The sequence below is a fragment of the Pelmatolapia mariae genome, linkage group LG10_11 (genome assembly GCF_036321145.2).
Source record: "Pelmatolapia mariae isolate MD_Pm_ZW linkage group LG10_11, Pm_UMD_F_2, whole genome shotgun sequence".
Classification (NCBI taxonomy): Eukaryota; Metazoa; Chordata; class Actinopteri; order Cichliformes; family Cichlidae; genus Pelmatolapia; species Pelmatolapia mariae.
Genome location: NC_086236.1, coordinates 36796876 through 36810648, shown reverse-complemented (window position 1 = coordinate 36810648; position 13773 = coordinate 36796876). Strand labels below are relative to the sequence as shown.

The 13773-nt window shown below is 40.9% G+C and overlaps 1 protein-coding gene across 2 annotated transcripts; it reads right to left on the bottom strand.

The window, feature by feature from the left end:
- Positions 1–31: 31 nt before the first annotated feature.
- Positions 32–7226, bottom strand: rnft1 (ring finger protein, transmembrane 1). Of its 2 annotated transcripts, none has more exons than XM_063486001.1 (9): positions 7030–7226; positions 6103–6627; positions 5945–6021; positions 5757–5857; positions 5475–5628; positions 5217–5375; positions 5048–5113; positions 4860–4961; positions 32–969 (listed from the first exon to the last, which is right to left on the bottom strand). In XM_063486001.1, the coding sequence occupies exons 2-9, from the start codon at positions 6509–6511 to the stop codon at positions 835–837; spliced, it is 1203 nt and encodes a 400-aa protein (XP_063342071.1). In that variant the 5' UTR covers positions 6512–6627; positions 7030–7226; the 3' UTR covers positions 32–834. The 2 variants fall into 2 exon arrangements, with proteins under 2 accessions (XP_063342071.1, XP_063342070.1); XM_063486000.1 differs by having other exon boundaries at positions 6103–6557.
- Between the last annotated feature and the right edge of the window lie 6547 nt (positions 7227–13773).

Genomic DNA, 13773 nt, shown 5'->3' with positions numbered 1-13773 from the left:
CAAGCCAAGAACTCTTAACTTAAATGTAGATCTTTAATCAGAGTTTATGGATCAGAGCGGATAAAAATAACAGTGAAATGATTTTTGTACATAAAATAGATGTTTCTCCCAGTCTTTGGTTTTTACAAAAACGGGGCAACGTCAGCCCTGTAAAAAAATAATTTGTGTAAATCAGTATCACAATCATCTGCAGTCCCCCAAAAAAGCTCAAAGCAAGAAGTTTACTGTGTGCACATATTAATGAGTAATTATACCTATGAGTTGTTCCAGAAGGTCAGCTCTGCAGCCTGTTTTCAAACTGAATGATACAACTAAAGCAGATGCTTTTATTTGGCGCATTCGTTTGGATGAATCGGAATAGTTGCGATCACAAATTGGGTAACACTGGACAAGACGGGGATCAGGTGCTGTGTGTTTGTTCAGGTGTAAAGGAAAATGCTGTGTGTAATTCTCTTATGCTCCTATATTCACAAAACAGAAAAAAAAAAACGTGGAAGTAATGAAATTTTCATTCTCGAGGAAAGTTTCAAAGACTAAAGGTGAAGAAAAGCAACACAAAGCGAAACGACTTAAATCAAAAAAATACTCGAGGGTGAGAAAATAATTTCTGTGAGAATAATAAATTCTTTGCTGGAGATTTAACAAGAGAAAAAACATAAGAAGCCAGAAACGTGCCTATGGTTGTGTACCTTTACTGGCCTCAGCCAGCAAGGAGCCCAGCCTTTAACTGACTAATGAAACAGTGTGTACGACGTTATCTGTCAGTGGGGCTTGACAGCCATGAAAAGTCACATATTACATACAAAATAATACCAGTATCCCACACCTGAACCATTAATAAATCTGCAGGTGTGGAGACGTGGCTCCATCTCTCCACTTGTAGACCTTCTCTGTGATGACTGTGCGGCAGAGGGGGCAGCTCTTCTCCCGGTTGAACCACAGAGCGATGCATTCGTCACAGAATATGTGCTGCACAGCGGAGAAGTGAAAGCACATCAACACATTTTACACTCAAAAGTGCCTGAAAAGGGCTACTGAACTTCTTCAAGTTTGTTTTAGCTCCTTTGTCACTCTTTACACCAGCTTTGTCCTGATTGGCTGCCCCTTGCAGACATTTTCCAACAGCAGGTGGGGCGCACTTCTATGCTCAAGACTTCATAAATAGGCGGTTGTAACTTTTGTAAAGTAAATAAATAAAGCCGATATGAAGGTACCCTAAATTTGCATTCCTCTAACGGCCAGCAGAGGGAGACTCCTGCAGTTGGAAAAAAAGTCTAGAGCAGGGGTGGGCAATCTCAGTCCATGAGGGCCGGTGTCCCTGCAGGTTTTAGATCTCACCTTGGGTCAACACACCTGAATCACATGATTAGTTCGTTACCAGGCCTCTGGAGAACTTCAGGACATGTTCAGGAGCTAATTTAGCCATTTAAATCAGCTGTGTTGGTTCGAGGACACTTCTAAAACCTGCAGGGACACCGGCCCTCGTGGACTGAGATTGCCCACCCCTGGTCTAGAGGAAAATGCTCCCTTTCTTTTTTACCTCACTCGATGCTACTCTGGTGAGTTTATGCTCTCAGTCAGTCACTTCAAATTTTATTGAATGATGAAAGTTTATTTTGTCAGGTGAAGATTAAAGTTAAACACTGAAACACCATGATGGATGCTCTTCACAGCAGTGAAATGGTTGCGTTTATCTTTTATATCAGGGGTGGGGAACTCCAGGCCTCGAGGGCCGGTGTCCTGCAGGTTTTAGACGTATCCTTGATCCAACACAGCTGATTTAAATGGCTAAACGACCTCCAGAGGCCTGGGAATGAACTAATCATTTGATTCAGGTGTGTTGACCCAGGGTGAGATCTAAAACCTGCAGGACACAGAGTTCCCCATCCCTGGTTTATATACGGTCTATGGCTGTGTCCCAATTAAGAGACCGCACGCTTGAAGTACGCATTTTGAGTGCGATTACGTCACCGCCACGCGACGACGGTTGTCCCAATCCGAAATGTACTTCAAATGCATACTCCAAATGCGCCGTCGATTTCCCCAAATATCAAGCGTGGTCCGGTGCACGCTTCGTGGTCCCATATATCCCACAATTCATAGCGCGGCGGTGGGTGTGGATAATTTTGCCGCAAAATACGGCAGACGGCAGAAGCAGAGCGGCCGAAGAGTGAACTGTCAAAAGTAAGTACTGAATATGATGTCACTTATTTATGTGCGAATGTTTAATAATGAAGAACATTAAAACATTACTGTTGGCCACATGTCGGCAAAGTTATGTGACATTAGTGATGTTTGTACTTTCAGCGTTTACTTGGTTTTAAAGCCTTTACTTCAAAATATATATATAGTTGACCTTAATCCTACAGAGAATGTGATGATTTTATGAATAATTAAAGTCAGTCATATATCCACAAATACAACAAGCTGAAAGTCAGTGATGCTGCTCGGTTTGCAGTCCTGAATATCATGGCACAAGCAGGATTCACTGCACTGTTAATGTTAGCTATGTTATATTGCTGCCTCTGTTCGGTGGTGTCGAGCCAAACGGACTTTAACGTGTGTTTGAACGAGCTGACGGTTCACTCGTTAAGCTGAAAGAAAGATGCTTTAATCACAGGAGTCACACATGTGTCCACTGTACCATCTGGGAACTCTTCTTGTTTAGCACTCGTAATAACACAAACACTAAATCCTCCTTCTCTTGTGCTGTTTTGTAGCAGTGTATACACCTGAGACTGTCACCTGTCTGTCTGTCCTGCACTCTCTCTCTGTTTCTTTCTCTCTGATTGTGGAATAAAAGAATGAACATGTATTTATAAGTTACACTTGTGTTTGAATCCTGCAGCTTATCACACATTTGATTTCCATGTGTGACAACTGCAAGTGTCCAGAGTGAGGACAGACTGAGGGACCCACTGCTGCACATTATCTGTGAGGCTTTGCACCCCTGATGATCCACCAGGACAAACTCAGCAGTGTGTGAGGAAGAGGAGGAGGAAGAGCCAGCAGCAGCTGACAGATGGAGAGAATAGACAGACTGTTCCCTGTTTGTGAAGGACTGCTAGGAAAGTTTAGAATAACTAATTGTCTGTCCTGAATCAGTCTTATTAGGTAATGTTCAAATAATTTTATCATTCCAGTGTTTTCAGTGTGGGAGAAAGTACTCAGGGCCTTCAAGTTAAACACTATGAAAGGCAGAAACAAGTTTAATGTTCAGAAACCTAAAGTATGTATCAGCAGCAGAATGGAGCTAAAAATAAATGTTTGTTTCAGTTCTATGAAGCTTTGAGTATTTTGGATTAGTAGTACTGCTGTGTTTGTTGCATCATATTGCTGTAATTGTTTATATGCTTTATATATTCTGAGGTAAGTTGATCTATAGTGTTACATCATATTCTATAAGGATGTTATGTGTTTGTATACTTTCTGCCCAGTTTGACCCATTTAGCAGAAGTCAGCCTGTTTAAGGCTCTGATATCTATTCTGTATGACTTAAAGCAGTTATGACATGGTCTGATTTTCTCACCCAATAAAGGAATATTTCATATATCAGTCTACTCTTCATTCTATCAGAAACAGTTATCACAGCTCGTACATTTTCTTTTTACACATATGTAAGCATTGAGCCAAATGTAATAATGCCAACATCTTAGACGAACAATATTTGTCTCTTATATATAATACATCTGTATATACACTGTCAAAGATACTTTGCTTTGAGTGAAGATTTAAGGTGATAGGAAATATAAATAACTGCAACTTGAATCTTTGACACAGAGTTCAAGCTCACTGCTGTAATATATCCTGTAATATATATATATCATAATAATCTGACAATACATATAATATTGGCCATATTATATTTACATTACCACAGTGAGATGATTTTAGTCTCACGAACAACATGAGCTAATTGTTATTTACTAACTAATCTTGAAATGACTGTTCAGTACAGAAATGAAGCCCAACAATCATGTTTTACAGTCCCGTGGTCTCAGCCTCAGATACTCAACTAATCACAGTGATGTCATGACAAAAATGAATGACCAACAAAACATTTTTTCTCCTTCATTTCTGTCAAACAATGCTGTATGAAACGTTTCTCGCGGTTAATATCATGGTTGCTAGGCAACCTGAACAGCGCGACGAAGGCTAGACCGTCCCATTTCACGAGCCTCTCACTTCCGCACTTCTCGTACTTATAGTACGCACCGTACGTAGTACGCGTACTGCGCGTACTTCAAGCGCGCGGTCTCTTAATTGGGACACAGCCCAAGTCACAGTCAGAGCTGTGTGCCTGATATAAAATCTGACAGGGAACATTTGTACACACTCTGACCTCACCATTTAAAAGTGTTTTACAGAAGCATCAAACATTGTAGCAGCAAATACAGGACTGTACTAAAGTCCTGAGCCACCCCTCATTACTTGATTTTCTATGAAAAAGTCAACTTTTTATAGATTCAGCTAAAGAAATGGGAACAAATGTTTTGAGACAGGCTGCCAGCAACAAAGTCCCAAAAGAAACCATTTCAGCTGGTTCACTGTTGGGGTGTCTGTCATGTGAAGACTTAACACGGATTCACTGGTCCTTGAGTTGGGTGCCTTTTTATGCTTGAATGACTTACAGTTCAGCCTTAAATTGCTTAATAAACAAAAGAAATTAAAAAAAAAAAAAAAAGCATTCCTCTGAAAATAATCAGGTTCGAGAACAGGACTGAAGATGAGTGAAAAAGCAGCCAATGTCCAAAGAAAAGTCTGGCTCCTTTGGAGAAAATTATAAAGAAATAAGGGGGGACTCAACACTTTTGTGGCAGTGTACAGCAGGCCCTGGAAGTGTGCAAGTGTCGTTTTACCTGACAGAGAAGTGCACGTGGCTCCCTGTACTCTCCCTGACAGATGGGGCAGACATCTCCAGCCTCATTACACTGACTCCTCGTGGCTGCTGTGCCTGTGCACTGAGAAATAACATGGAAACACACTTCAGCACAATCTGCATTTACCTTTAATTCACAATTTAAATATAAAGCTGTTTAACACTGACCTCGACTCGTAGGAACAGTCTCCCAGTTTTCATTAAAGACGTCCACTGACCATACAATCCTAAAAGCTAAAAGGGAGAGAAAACAACAGTTTTCGATGTAATTGTCAACAGGAAACAGAACCCTTTTAGCATTTATACTACAAAAAATATATAAGCTGTAGGATCACACCTTTAGTATGAGGTAGAGCAAAGCCAACAGGACCCCGAGTGTAAGTCCAGGGGTGCCTTCTGTCTCCTGGTAGGTGACTAGGTAGCGGAACCACAGTGGAACAGGCGCTATAGCCTGGTGGACTTGACCCAGCTCCTCAGTCAACATGAGCCACCGGCCCTGGAGAAATAAACTTAAGCTACTGAACCAGCCCTGCCAACAGTGCTTTGGTTTTGTTCATTAAGTCAACAATGTCGAGAATAAATCCACAAATCAAACCTGAGTTCGATAGGACACCAGTGAAGAGGGTAGCAGCAAAATAAGGCACTTGATTCCCATGCAGAGAAATTTTATTACAAAGTTGGTGATGCCGACTGCCCAGAGTGTCTCCCAGAAACCCAGCGGCCCAATGGTTGGACTGAGCAGGATGAGGCTATGAGGAAGGGTGACAGTCAGGTTAAACGGCATAATGCTCTTCAACAAATCTGATCATACTCCACTTTTAGGTCGGAGACTATATTTCTAGTGATAAGTGAGGTGACACAATGGATCGTGCCTTACCAATGATAAAGTGTCTCTGTGAGAAAGGTGTAGTAAAGCAGTAAGGTGGAGGAGATCAGGAAGAGCAGCAGCCATATGCACTGCAGCTTTGAGTGACGATCCTGCACACAGACAACATGTCGTATTAGGGGCTTAATTAATATTCATAAATGCATCACAAATCAACAGTTTTTCAGCTGCTGACTCACCTGAAGAAAGACTTGAGTTTGAATGTTTTTATTCACATACAGAAAGGTTGTGAAGAGGCCAATCCCAACTGCTAAACCTGGTAAAGGAAGAGAGACACGATGACATGCGTTCTTGTGCTCACAGCTGTGGTGACACTGTTTTCTTCACTCCTGCTTACCTAGAGCATGTTGGATCACCAGCTTAGCGCACAGTATGACCAGGAAAGGAAGACTCTTTTGGAGCCAGCGGAAGAGACAGCGTAGCTCAGAAAGAGAGGCGCTGGGTTCTCCAGAGTCCAGATCAGAGTCGGGCGGGTCAAGCTCGGGCTCTGAACTGGAAGGGGGCGCCCGATTATGTGCGTGTGAATGTGAATGCGAGTGGCTGTGGGAGTTGATCCTGCATCTCCTGGATGACGCACCTCCACTGGACTCTCCGGGGCCACCGGTCATGGGTACTCGTACCTCACTGCTCTCAGGGCTGGAGGCAGCAGCACCACTGACAGGTGCCCTGGTGAAAAGCTCTGGTTGCAGAGTTAGGGATAAACCATTTCCCGCATGACCTCCCCGCTCAGTTGAATTAGGCTGCATTACAGTAGGAGACTCCCTCAGTTTCAGTACTCTTCTGGAATCAGTCCTAAGACACAAGAGCCTCGGTCAGAGTGTGTCTCGCTGCAGTTACGATCACGGCCATATTTACGTGTCAACTGACAGAGAGAACCAACGTAAAGACGTTAATAAAGTGTTAAGAAGTAATGAAGGGTTTAGCACTGTTTATGCTAAAACAGCTGAGACTCCTCTTTGACAGTATTGTGGTACTTTGGGGCACGAATGCGACTGGAGATATGCTTTGTTAGGTTGGCTAAAGTTCACAAAAGTGAATTACTCTGACATTATTTCCACATAACTCGTTTTATTATACCAACGTAACTACCGTTAGGTAAAACCCCCCCAGACATTTTCAAGTAATAGCAATAAACAAAAGGTCCAAAGCAGCTTAGTGACAGAGACCGCTAACAGGTAAAACTGAGCGTTTCCTACACACAGCTAGCCGTTAGCATTAGCAGCTAGCATGTTTTTTCTTAGGCCCCGTTTAAGCTTCAGCTCACCTGTCATTCTGTACCCGGAGTTTCATGGTAGGCTCTGGGTCTCCATCTAGAACAAAAGCCGACCCGCCAAACGAAACAAAAACAAAAAACAAAAAAACAAAAATAAGATGTTAGCTTTCAGGCTAAGCCATAAGCTGCTTGTACAGACATGACGTTGTTTTACGACTGCACACGTCACGACGTTTTTTTCTAGTTGAGGCGTTTTTTTTGTTTGTTTGTTTTTGTTGTTGTAAAATGACGCAACACCTCTACCTAGTGGGATATCCCAGAACTGCAGTCACATGACAGGCATAAAACCTTTAGAGAAAACACACATATGTGTCGTTATGTAGGCGGCTCAGTTTCCAGAGCAGGTTTTAGTTGCACAGAAATTGAGATAGTGAATAAAACGTTTGCAGCTGAACCAGAGGATTTAGCCCCTGATGTGTCTTTGAGACACTGCATTCCTCTCAGCTCCAGTGTTGCTGCTGATTCTGCTGCTGTAGCCTTGGTATCTCTTCATTGGACATAATCGGATGTCTTTAAAAGCACTTTGCATTTTGTTATTAGAGCCTGAGTGGTTGCAGTACTCTTTTCCTGATCTCAGCTGCATCACTGCTCTGATCACGGATTTTTATCACAGTCACAAGTAGAAAGTCGACCAATATAGAGGTTTATTATTTCATCTTGGCTCATGATCTGGATTTCAGATCACAAAGTGGAAGAGTGGATCCAGCAGATTCCAAGCACAACATCTGAGGTCTCTCTCCGGAAGAATTCAATCCTAGGAACAGCTAAGATAATGTGCAGAACACTCCCAGAAAACTCCCAGGCGTCTGGTAGTGTCCCCAAACTTGAAAAACACACATACCCCTCAGGGGGTGAGAGAGCAGGCACGTGCAGAGGGGGGGAGGGGGAGGGGAGGGGCTGGAGGGGCTTGAGCACCCGCCCCTTTCCTGATGGGTGCCCAAAGTGCCCTTTTGTTGAGGCAACTTTAAAAAAAAATTATTTATTTTTTTAATGTGTGTGCGTGTGGAGTCCTGTGTGCCCCTCAACAATAATATATACTATTAGTCACAGTTTTGCTAAATAAAAGGATCTGGCTTGCATCAGTCACATGATCACTATTAACCAATGATCGCCCTTGACGGCAGAACGCGCTGGTTACGAGCCGGGAACGAGCTCATAAAAAGCACGCGCATTTTTAGCGGTCCGGAGCTGTAGGAGAAACACAAATTAACTCAGAGACAGACTGATGAGACAAAACCAGTAAGTAGGTGTACAGCGTACACTGTAGTCTATAGCACACAGGAGTATTAGCTTATTTACGTACACGTTGGTAAGCGGTCTTGTTGCAACTGACGAACTGAAACAAATGAGCGTGCTGTGTGTGTAACAGCGCAACAAACATTACCTGTCCTTTTATTAACTGCACAAGTAGTGCTGGTCATAGCTGCTGGCTAACTGGGTAAGGCTGTCATGGGTCTGTAGCTCAGTCACCGTTTTAGGGAACATATTTAGTTACAGGGCTTTTCCTGCCTTTCAGGGGGCTTATATTTCACTAAAAACGATGTAATATGCATGTCCATATAATTATGGATTATTATAATTATAATATTTAAAAAAAAACATATGCTGTATTTTAAAGAACATACATTAAGACACAGATTATATTAGATTTATATTTTAAAATGCTGATTTTACAGCAGTAAAATTATTGTATCTCTGCAGTTTAAACATTTAATAAACTTTCTGCCTGCACATAGTGAAACAAATGGAATCATCATAAATACATTATTTCATATTTATTACTTTTTTCCCCTCATTGCTTTATTATTGTAGCTCTAGTAATAAATAATAAGGGAAGGATTCTGGATCAGCACCATGATGCCCATAGTGTATACAGTATTCTGAAGAAGGTCTAAAATGTCACTGTGTGTGCGTGCATGTGTGTGTTTTATTTATATGGATTTTTAAAAATAATTACTAATGATATAACATTGTCCAGACATGCCTGATAAGGACATGAGGAGGAAACAGTAGGAGCTGTGTGAGGCTACTAAAGGCAGTGGATCCCTCAGCAGCTGGATTACAAAGAGCACAGGTAACATTAACACATGTACCAGTTGTTGGAGAGGTATTCCAGTATAAAAATAATAATAAGCACAACTGGAATGTTTTGCTTCTATAACATTTTTCTGTCATCATTTTATTATAGATTAAGTGCAGGAGTTGTTAGGTGTGGATAATTAAATTATAGTTTATTGCAATAGCAAGTTGTGCCTTATTCTCAGATAGACAGCAAGTGAAGAGTGTTATATGAAATGAGGGGATGGAAGGAAGAAGAGAAGCAAAGAGAGATTTACAGGCAGAACCTAGTTTATTTCTCACAGTTTTTTGTTGCCTTATGGTTCCAAGCACATTTTGTTATGTTCTTTGCATTTTGTTATTATCTCATGACACTTGTTTAATCAGCTACCATCTCTCCTATGGACTTTTTAATGTCTACAGTCTCACATCAGCACAGCCCTGCCCTCCAGCACTATCAGCAGCAGGAGCAGCAGAAACCCCTCAACAGCAACATTGTACCCATCAGGTAAAACATAGGCTACGTTTGCTTTGCCTTGTCGCCACCTCACAACAGTGATATAGTATGATGCGATCCCATATTAGATTCTTGATGAATGTGTGTTGTTGTTATTCAGCCTGGTTCAATGTGCCAATTTTTAATTTTGAGCACCCGCCCCTTTAAACGTCTTTGCACAGCCCTGTGAGAGAGAGATTTTTATAGATATGCAGTAGAATGAAAAGCAATTTTTCCAGGATTATGGAGCAAATGCAAAAATGTGAGATGAGTGCAACACTGTTCTTGTAGCTGTTCACTGCTGCTCTAAGTAAGAGAGATGACAAAATCAACAATCTGGTACATCCTTAAAAAGAATGAATGCACTGGCTATCTCAGGAACACCAAAACACCCGAAAGACCATGTAGGAAAAAAGACACCTTCATGAAGTACAGAAGGTTTGTGATCCACAGTCAAGAACAGCAAGGCCTGAGATTAGACTTTGTCAGCAAACAGCAATGTTGTAGAACCAGTTCTACAGCTGCCAGTAAGACCAGGTCACTAGCGTTGAGTGATGATGGGATTGCTGATAGAAACAGCAGGATGAATTCTGAAGTGTACACTGTGTACACTGCTCAGATAAATGCTGATTAGCCCTTTAAACCCTAACCCGTCACCAGTGACAGTTAGCATTTATTCATTACCAGAATGAATGAATGAATTCATTACCTGTTCATTACCAGGCCTCTGGAGAACTTCAAGACATATTAAGGGGGTAATTTAGCCATTCAAATCAGCTGTGTTGGATCAAGGATACATCTAAAACCTGCAGGACACCGGCCCTCGAGGCCTGGAGTTGCCCACCCCTGGTTTAAAGGGTAAATGGCCAACCTAACGGAGGATACTTTTCAGTTACTGAAGACAAAACTAAATGCAGAAAGACTCATAAACCAACAGCAGATGATTTGCATTTAAGTATTAAAATTCGTATATTGCTGCATTCTGTCCATTTGCCTCTTTCTGGCTCTTAAATCTTAACTCACGCATCGATGCAGCCACAACATCTGGCTTCCTTTGCCACCTCTACCTTCATCTAATAGTCAAAATAAAATCACTTTGATCTATTCTCCTGTCCTTCTAGCTGTCTGCACCTGTTTGTAGTTCCTGTAACATATGAAGATGAACCCAGGTGCAGTGTAGAACTCATAAAGACACAGGGGGAAAAATGTGTGCATGTAAATCAGTTTAATGTAAGATGCCCACTGTGAACAAGGCCAGCCTCTTTGTCTCATTCTGCCCAGAGGTCCTCATCAACAAAAACAAGGATCTTCTATGATCTGATATGTAACTGCCCAGTTGAAGTTATACGATATCTGTATTTAGCATATCCTGATACATAAGGCAAAGACAGTCTTTCAGATATTGGAAAGTACATTAATGAAAAAGGGGGATTTAGAAAGGAAGCACGTGAACTCAACAGTCGCTATGTAACCTACCTGTAAATAGTATATGAGTCTTGGATAGTTATACCCAAGCCACATGTGACTTGAATGGGTGTGCATACGTGCATACATGCACCAATACATGTCTGCGTTTTTAACAGCTTTTTCTGTAAGCTGGTTCATCAGAGCTCTGCAGGGTTGTGCTGTGGCTGCACCAACAGCATGAAGACCTACAGCATGATAATACAGGATAGCTTCTGTATAGCTCAGTTTGTAGAGTGGTCGCCCCGTGATCGGAAGGTTGGGGGTTTGAATCCGCTGAGCCGCTACCCTGAGGTACCCTTGAGCAAGGTACTTTCTCTACACACACACTGCTCCCTGGGTGCTGGATTGGTAGCTGCCCACTGCTTCACTGAGTGAATAGGTTAAATGCAGAGGACAAAATATGGAAATAAATAAATAACTAGAAAAAATTGCATTTCCTGCGAAAATGCAGTGTGGATGCTTTAAAGCTGAAGCTGTCTGCTGAAACTAGCTGAAAAAGCTGAGAAGTGTCAGAAATTGTAAAAACTTTGCAGAAGCAAAGGAACTTTGCTAAAATGTAGTAACTTAGCAGAACTGTAATATCTTAGAGGAAACATAATACTTGGCAGAAATACAATAGCAAAGCAGAACATAGCAGAAATATTGTAACTTACAAGAAACATGACAACTTCTCAAAAATACAAGAACTTAGGAGAAATAGTATAAGATAACAGAAAGAATATATTTAGCCAAACATTCTTAAACATTGCAGATATACTATGTTTTAGCACAATACTATAAAATGGCAGAAATACTAAAATTAAGCAGAAATACTATATGAAGTACAAATCCTATAAAAAACAGAAATAATGTACTATGATTTGGTAGAAAAACTATAATTAATCAAAAATAGCATAGTTTTTAGCAAAAATACTAATTTCTGCACAAATCTTATAAAATAGCAGAAATAGTATGATTTAGCAGAAATGCTCTATTTAGCACAAATCTTATAAAATAGCAGAAATAGTATGATTTAGCAGAAATGCTGTATTTAGCACAAATCTCATAAAATAGCAGAAAAAGTATGATTTAGCAGAAATGCTGTAATTAGCACAAATCTCATAAAAAAGTAAAAATAGTATGATTTAGCTGAAATGCTCTATTTAGCACAAATCTTATAAAATAGCAGAAATAGTATGATTTAGCAGAAATTCTGTATTTAGCACAAATCTCATAAAATAGCAGAAATAGTATGATTTAGCAGAAAAGCTATATAGTGAAATTTTTGCTGAAAAGGGGTGAAAAAATGAAAATTTTGCTAAAAAGGGGTGAAGAAGCTAAAGTATACCAAATCCAAGTATGTGTGCCAAAACATAGTATTTCTGCCATATTGTGATATTTGTGCCACAAAAGTTACTACATTAAAACATGAATACGGATTAAAGATGAAAGAAACTGGCAACAAATTCCTCCACTACAAACCAGTCTGATACCACTTCTTTGCAGTGTTCACGTTTACTAAGGCACTACCCAAAAGGCGCCACAAGAGGGCACTCCAACACAAGAGATGACCTATGTACACTGATGCACTTAGTAACAGTCAGCCTCTGGCAGAAATAATGTGATTTAGTAGTAATACTATAACATAACAGATATACTGTGATGTTGCAGACATAGTATGTTTTTGCACTACTCATTTATAGTGAAAAAAATAGCAATATAAATTACAGGTCTGTGATAGTGTTTAAATTTGTAGTGAAAAAGAAATGTTGACCAAGGTGGGCTTGAACCCACGACCTTTGAGCTGCAGAGCCGAGTCATTACTGATTGCGCCACCTGGGAAGGGGGGGCGGGCGGCTGAAAAACTAAGACATCAGCAATCAGAAATAGATCGCGGTGACAGGCGAAAAGCGCCGTTTTTTGGAGTTACAAAACGTCATGTAACTCATAAACTAGGAGGGATAGAAGCATAATTCTTGTACTGGGTGAATCAGCGGACTTTGGTGTACTTTGACCGCGATTTTCATAGCTCTTTGTACCTCCATCGCCGAGATATGACTAGAGAAGAAACGGCTTCATTTTCAGAGTTTGAAGACTGAGAGAAGGACAGATTTCCATTAGGAAAGCTGCTAAAATCATAAAAGTTTGCAGAATTGTAATAAATAAACAATATCAATTACTTGTCTGTGATAGTGCATTAATTTGTAGGGGGGAAAAAAACGATAACCAAGGTGGAGTTGAACCGACGATCTTCGGCCTGCCGACCGATGTCATTACCAGCTGCGCCACTGGGAAACAGAGCAGTGATTTAGAAAACGGGAAGATGAACTGTCAGAATTAGATCGCGGTGAGACGTAAAACGCCGTTTTTTGGAGTTACAAAACGTTGTGTAACTCAAAAACTAGGAGGGCTAGCATAATTCTTCTACTGGGTGAATCAGCGGACTTTGGTGTACTTTGACTGCGATTTTCATTGCTCTTTGTACCTCCGTCGCGGAGATATGACGAGAGAAGGAACGGCTTCATTTTCAGACTTTGAAAAGTGAAATGGGAGGACAGATTTCCACCCCTCAAACAAACATAATTTATGGCTCAACAGTAAGATGACTGTAAAAACTTCTCCACTTTGATTCAACAGAAATACTATTATGGAGGAGTAATACTTTAACATGGGAGAAATATTGATACAGACACACAAACATACACAGAGCCTAAAGGGAGCAGTGGCTGTTAAGA